General features: G+C 45.6%; 1 protein-coding gene across 4 annotated transcripts in view; it reads left to right on the forward strand.

Annotated features, from left to right (window-relative positions):
• Positions 1–208: 208 nt before the first annotated feature.
• The window catches only part of Mapkbp1 (mitogen-activated protein kinase binding protein 1), a 54,967-nt gene continuing 47,536 nt past the window's right edge, over positions 209–7,639 (forward strand). For all 4 annotated transcript variants that reach the window (XM_029536327.1, XM_021192983.2, XM_029536328.1 and 1 more), the window contains exon 1: positions 209–966. In XM_029536327.1, coding sequence (XP_029392187.1) covers positions 850–966 — 117 coding nt within the window. In that variant the 5' untranslated portion in view covers positions 209–849. The remainder of the gene's footprint in view (positions 967–7,639) is intronic.

A 7,639-nucleotide genomic window follows, 5' to 3' on the forward strand; every position in this document is an offset into this window, starting at 1 on the left:
CTTTAGGAGCGGTATCCACAATAATACTGTGCAGAACCCGAGACCTCTGTGTTCACGGTTCATTCCTTGGTTCCGCCCCATAGGCATCAGTCGTCCAATCGGGAACCAATCTGCCACCGGCCGCACCCCCTTTACTAGGCCCCGCCCTCCCAGCGCAGCTCGGCCCAGGCTCTGGTTCGCGTTTTGAGCCGCTGGTGCCACCATAGCTACGGCTGCGGTTGCGGCGGCGGAGCCGAAGCCGTCGATCGCGATGCCCGAGGGCGCTGTGAGCTGGGCCCCAGCGAACGGGGGCGCTGACGAGTAGTAGGGTTTCTGAAGTGGGCAGTGGGTGTGGGGGGCTGAAACGGAGCTCCCAAGACTGGGGTGCGGGAGGGAGGTTCTCGCATCGGATCGGGCCAGCGTGAGCCGGGCGGCCAGCGCGGTGCTTCGGCCCCTTGCCCAGTGGCTTCGGAGGCCTCCTCCCTTGGACACCTCAGTTACCATGGGAACACTTGGGCTGTAACCGGCGCCAGACTGGTCACTAGCCCATCCCTTTCTTCAGTTAAACGCCTCTGGCAGGTGTGGGCCTGACATTTCTTCACTCCAGGGGTCGTCCTCCCCTTGTTAAAAAAAAAAAAAAAAAAAAAATCTAGCAGGATAGGGTGGGGATGGGGAGTGGGAAAGCACAGGGCAATGCCCAGAGTAAGAGTTGGTGACCAGCAGAAGACACCTACTGTGATGATAAGGTTGCTTCTGCCATCTCAGCCAGTGAAAGTGCATATCCGAAGGCCGTGTTGAACGAGAAGGCAGTACTGCTGTTGAGACAAGTCCAAAGGCTAGGCCAGGGACTGTCCTTAGGGGCTCCTCCTTATGATGGCTGGAGAAGGGTCAACCATTACTAGCCGCATCAAGAACTTGCTGCGGTCTCCATCCATCAAATTACGCAGAAGTAAAGCAGGAAACCGGCGAACGGACCTCAGCTCCAAGGTGAGTCCTGTTGGGAGCCACCTCTTACCTACTCTGTCCTCTCCTGCACTTCGTTCCCTTTTTTTATCTTTCTCTTTCTTGGGGGGCGGGGAGGGGTGGGAGAATGAAATTTCTCTGTTGGCTTTAAAAGATCACATACGCTTATCTTTGACGACCTGATTTGAAGTTGGAAGAACAGCAGGCGTGGGTGGGCATGCTGAGACGCAGCCATGGCTTGAAGAAGGGCATAGGAAGGCAAACTGGGTTTAACAGGGCCTCAGTTCAAACTGTGTGCTTGGGGAAGCAAGTTGACATTTTATGACTCAGTTTCTCTTCTTGGAAGAGGACAGTGGGATCACATATTCTGTAAAGGACCTAGCCGTGACTAATGTATTAGTGTAACAGTTGGGGTTATAATGCCAGACTGTACTAGCAAAAAATATATATATACTAATACCCATCTAAGAGAGCAAAACAATTTTTTGACAAGCTTGGTGATGCACGCCTGTAATCCCAGCACTAGGGAGTCAGAGGCAAGTTCATCCTGGTCTATATAACAATTTCCAGGGGGAGCCAGGGCTACATAGTGATACCCTGTCTTGTTCAAAGATGTAGAAGATTGGACTGGCAGAGACCTTTGCCAACAAGCCTGACCTGATTTGGATCACTTGGACCCACGTGGTAGAAGGAGTAAACCAACTCCTGGAGTTCTCTGATCTCCACATGTGCATGCACACATGCAGGGGAGGGAATAAACGTAAAGTGGGTTATCTCTTTAAGATACTTAAGTTGCTTTAACTGGCACTTCTTGGTTTCTCGTGATAACATGAAGGAGCCATGTGTGTGTGTGCCAGAAAGACAGCTCTCCTGCTCTGTCCTTGTGGCACTGCTCATTCTGAGCATTGTATGCCAGCATCCTTTTTCTGGGCAGATATTCATTCATCTTTCATTCTTATACATGTCTGGGATTTGGTCCTTATGCTTTATTATTATTATTATTATTATTATTATTATTATTATTATTTGTTTGGTTTTGTTTCAAGGCAGGCCCTTGTTACACAGTCCTGGATGGGTTCGAACTATAAACTTGTGCCACAGCCTTCTGAGTGCTGGGATTGCTGGCATGCCCAGCTCATACTTTATTCAGTTTTGAGACTCCTCACAATTTGGGGCATATAAAAGTAGAATACATTTATTTACAAGATTTCCCTTGAGGGAATCTTGAGGATTGTTCCCACGGGATCAGATTAGGTTTTGTGTCTTCCTAGCAGCCCATAAACATAGTAACTCTGTGTGGTACAGGATTGCCAAGGGCACAGTCCTTAGAGACAGCAGCATATTGTTGCTCTACCTGTGACTCTGTTTCAGAAAGGTTTAAGAGTCTAATGTACAACATGGCAGAGTTCTGGGAAGAGTTACCAGATCCCTCAGCAGAGCAGTAATTGGCTTTGGTAAAGTGAACAGCTTTCCTGTATATTCTAGCAGGGATTCTACTGAATTAAAATTTGCCACATTTTTATAGTGGCAGAATTAGTGCCCCTTTCAAGGATTCTTATTAATAATTGTTCCTATTCTCTAGAAGAATGGGTACTCCAACTTAGAAACTCATTGATAAAATTTAAAAAAAAAAACAACTTTCATTTATCATTATCATTATATCATGACGTGTGGGTGCAGCCACACATGTGCCGTGGTGTTGTGGAAGTCAACATGGCGAGCACTTTTGCCTGCCAAGGCTTCTTGCTGTCCCTAACGATATAGCTCAAGCTGCCCTACAACACCTGACCCTGTCTCTCTCTCCTCAGCATATCCTGCTGTCGTGCCCCACCACAGCAGGCACCTTTGCTGACTCAAGGCAGTGCTATTAGACCAAGTTTCTCTTATCTTTGGCTCTTTTTCTGGCCAGGACTAGTAAACATAATAGGGATATGTTATGGGAGTTCAGCTTGTGGTATGAGTATGTACCATTAGTGCTCTAGAATCTGGAAGATGCCAAGGCCATTCTTAAAGACTCACACATCTGTCATCATAAATGCGTTCTACAAGTTAAGTGCCTATAGGGTGACTAACAGTGAGGAATACAACATTATCTTTGCCACAGAGGAGCTTGTAGCTAATTAGACATGTGAACAAGTAATGACAACCAGATTTGGTAAGTGCTGCTCTAGAAATATGCGTTGAGTTACTAATAGAATTACAGGGGAAAGAAATTAGGAAAGACTTCACAGAAGAAGGGATGTTTGAACTGAGTCCTGAGGTAAGAGAGGATCACTGTAGAAAAACAGTAAAAGGAAGACATCTCTGGCATCACCATTAAACATCCTTGTTCTAAGTGGGAAGTCGATGCTGCCCTTTTACATGATATCACAAGTGTCTCTGTGCACCTGCCTTCTCACATACCCCATAGTGAAGGCTTTCTATGTAAGGTTACTCTAAAAGCTTGCTCTGAACCCACGTAAGACCTGGCCCATGAGTCCCTAATACACAGTAGCTAAGGTAATTGTGACATGGATTCATGGATACTTGATTTTATTTTGTTTTTGTTTTATGAGACCTGGTATCAGTGTAGCCCAGGCTGCCTTCAAATTAGAGATCTTCCTTCCTCAACCTCCCGAGTTCTGGGAAAGTTTAAGGCCACTGTACCTGGACATGGTAGCTAATTGTGAAGTAAAACTTGAAGATAAAAAGACATACCACTTGGGAAGTAAGAAAGGAGGGATTAGAGTGGCATTATGCAATAACTTCCTGTTTTCATTTTTTTTTTTTGAGACAAGATCTTGCTATATAGTAGCCCTGACAAGGCTCAAACTTGCTTTGAACCATACCATTCTGTATCATAAAAATTTCTGCTTATTTCTTGAGCTGTCTTTATGTCTTCTAGTGCCAGAGTGATTTCCTTGATTAGTTCTGCTTCTTGGAAGCCAATCTCTAGTTATCTTTTTTATGTGTCTTCATTTTCAGTTTTTCTAAACTTATTTTTTTTAAGATCTATTTATTTAATTTATATGAATACATTGTAACTGTCTTCAGACACACCAGAAGAGGGCATCAGATCCCATTACAGGTGGTTGTGAGCCACCATGTGGTTGCTGGGAATTGAACTCAGGACCTCTGGAAGAGCAATCAGTGCTCTTAACCACCGAGCAATCTCTCCAACCCCATTTTCAGTTTTTTTTTAAAGATTTATTTATTTGTGTATTTTATATATATGGGCACTTTGCGTGTATATCTATCTGAATACCAGAAGACAGCTTCTGAAGTTGTGAGTTGCCATGTGGGTGCTGGGAATTGAACTCAGAACTTTCGGAAGAACAGTAAGAGAGTGTTCTTAATCACTGAGCCATTTCTCCAGCCCCTGTGTCTTCATGTTCTTTACCCCTTTCACAGCGCACTGTGAAGACAGTATAACTAGACAGTGAGTGGGAAAGGAGTCCAGGGTTGAGACAGAGGTGTCAGTGCAGATGAAGGTGGACGTTCAGAAGAATAAGAGCTGATCAGGAAGAGCCCTGAGCTCTTGAAAAATCAGAACCAGGATTAATGAAGCAGAGAGAGCACTGCTCATTCAGGGCTTTTTACTCAGGAGGGAGCCATTAAAACATGGTTAAATATGGTTTGAAGCTGAGATGAGAGCCAGCAATAAATGGTGGTGGTGGTGGGGGTTAATGACTATAGGGAAATTAGATAAGCAATGAGATTTTATCAAGCCTTTTCACAGAAAAGGGGGTTTCTATATAGAGTAAATTGGAGAAGAATGGTTTGAGATTTCATGCCAGGTCTGCAGATTCTGAAAGAACTTGAAGCCCTCAGTTGTAAATAACTTTCAAGCCCAATTCCTGTACACTGGTTGTTCCCCACCTCTCATCTCAGCTGAGGCTGCGTTTTCTTTAGGAAAGAAATGTGTGTGCTCTTGGTAGCTAATCCTCTCTCTCCCCCTCTGTTCCAAAGCTTCCGAAGACTTTTTGTATAGATGCAACTTGGGTTGTTCTATTTTTACAAAGGACAGAAATGGACTAAGGCTGAGCCGGCAAGATTGAAGTTAGGAATACAAAAGGCCTGCCTGTGCTAAAGGGTCCTTTTAAAAACCATCTTCCTAGTCACTATTAATCTGCCATGGGTTGTATATTATTCTCTCTGATAACACCAGGCAAGGTGATTTTCTTGTAGCCCAGTTTTGTGATTGCACAGCTCTTCTTGCTCTCTCCTGTATGATCACATGGGCTTACTCTCGGCCTTTTCATATACGGCAGCTCAAGAAGGGTGTGTAGGTAGGTTTCATGAAGGAGCAAAGTCTGCAATAATCTGATTTCAGCTTTTGCTTAGTTTTTGAGCCCAGATATTAGTATAGAAAAGCCTTTCCTGCCTTTTTGTTAGAGAGAGCTCTATTTATTTTCAAAGCATTTGTGAATCAAAAGCTAGTTTGGTGCTGACTGCCTGGGAGAGTGGTTAATAGGACCTCAGATTATTAACATTTTAGAAATGAGCATTCTGCGGCCTGGGGATGCAGCTCAGTTGGTAGAGTGCTTGCCCAACATGCATGACACCATGAGTCCCATCCCCCATTCCCCACAAATATATACCAAGCAAAGTAGCACACACTCAAAGTCCCAGCACGTGGACGGTCCACACCAGTCTGGATTATATGACATTCCATCTCAAAAATAGAAGGAAAAGAACCCTTTCTCTGGAGCCTTTCTCACTGTGTGGAGGCAGAACCCCATGAAGTGGAGTTTGGTAGCTGGGCGTGTATTAAGTTCTGTCAGAAACCCACCATCTGTTATGAACCTCTGGCCTAAGTTGGTTTTATATCCAAGTCCAGCAGTCCAGCCTGGGACATATGCTCTTTTCTGTCAATAATTTTGTATTCTTGTCTGTCTTCTAGACTTATAGCTGAACAGACTGTGCCGTGTGTATCTACCAGAATTGCACTGCTGTGAGGTCAGACCTATGGAGTCAGTTGTTGTCTTACAAAGCAGTTCCCAGGAGTTTCCCTTGCTGTCAGGAGCAGGAAACTAGATGATACCATCTGATGAGCCCAGGCCAACTTTATGTCTCACCATTCCAGGAACAGCTCACTTTGGGACGCCTAGGAATGAACAGATCTCATTGTTTGATATATACTCTCTGAACTCTCCACTTGGAACAGATGAGCAAGAATAGAGGTCTCGGACCAGTAGCTGAGCCTCACCCCCAAGCCCCTTAAACTCTGCCCTCTTGCCTCGGCCTCCCCAGAGCTAGGATTGTTGGCATATGTCACCGTGCCTGGCGTGGTGTGTTCTGTGTTAAGGCTTACGGAGTGTCTTGAAATCCTTAGATCGGGTGAGCAGTGCTACCTTCCTGGCTTGGATCATCTTCCTTCCGTGGCACTAGCCTTTGAAGTGATTCTCCTCTTCCTGAACCCAATAACACCTCTTCCCTTTTGTCTGAAAATATCCTGGCCTCTTCAGGGTCTGAGTTGTCTGCAGAGGTTCTGCCCATCTCCTTGGCCACACTCTCTCTCTCCAGAGTCCCTCCCTCACTTTGCTGTTCTGGCCACATTATCATGTTGGATCAGCCTTTAGTATTTTTTTTTTTCAATGCCAGGATTAAGCCCAGAGGCTAGACAAACACTCTTACACTATATAGTGTCCCCAAGCCCTCCCTCAACCCCATACTAAGTTCCTCCCAAGTAGACCTCGGAGTTCTCTCCCTTCGCTTCCGTTTGTCACTTGTGTGTTCTCATTTCTTGATAAGTAATGAAACACAGGTAGATGTGAGGGTTCTGCCTGATTCTCTGCCATCCCCAACCCCTTGACTCACCAGCTGGGCTGGAAACTTATCACTGCCCCTCAGAGAGCAGTCCAGGGCTTGAAATCTAAGACTGTTTATTCAAACTAAGCTTCTCTGTGAACATCAACTATCAAGCTGTCCTTAGAGTATCTGTTGGTTTTACTTCATGTTCAGTGTTGTTAGGGGGAAAAGCTACAGTGTTTTCAATAGGCTTTGTTATGTTAGACATCTGTTTGCATTACTACAAGCTAAGCCTCCTAGTTCTCCTTCAGTGCAGAGCAAAGGGTTTTCTGCCCACCTCCCTCCTTTGCACAGCACTTCTCCGGCTCTCACCGAGTACAGGCCCAGGCTAACCCACTTTCTCTGGTGTTTACCATTCTACCGCTGGGAGAATTCCCTCCCTAGAGAGACATCAATTGCACCTACTCCTTCCTAGTAAAGTCCCAGTGACAAAGCAAAGTCACATTTCACCAGAGTTGACCCTGGGGAGCCAGTGAGTTTATTGTGCTTGCTACAGAGCATGGGGAGGGTGTGGCAGGAGTTTGGGGAACCCTAAAGTGGCCATACTGGAAAGTCATCACAGGATATGGATCCTTCTTCAGCTTGTATGCTTCAGCTCCTCTCCAGACACTGATAGCATGGTGCCCTCAGGGCAGTCACATAAAAGTGTCTGGGAGGCAGAGGGAGGGGAGCAGCCGGAGTCCCGGGGGAAGGTGCAGTGACTAACCCTCATGTCCTCTCAGACAGGGCATCAGCAGACAGTTTGGTGGTGGTCTCTTGAAATCTTGGCTGATGGGATGAGGACGGCAGCTGTTCTGCTTGGCTTTGCCTTCTTTCTTTCTTTCTTTCTTTCTTTCTTTCTTTCTTTCTTTCTTTCTTTCTTTCTTTCTTCTTTCTTTCTTTCTTTCTTTCTCTCTCTCTCTCTCTC

This window comes from Mus pahari, chromosome 3, assembly GCF_900095145.1.
Source record: "Mus pahari chromosome 3, PAHARI_EIJ_v1.1, whole genome shotgun sequence".
NCBI lineage: Eukaryota > Metazoa > Chordata > Mammalia > Rodentia > Muridae > Mus > Mus pahari.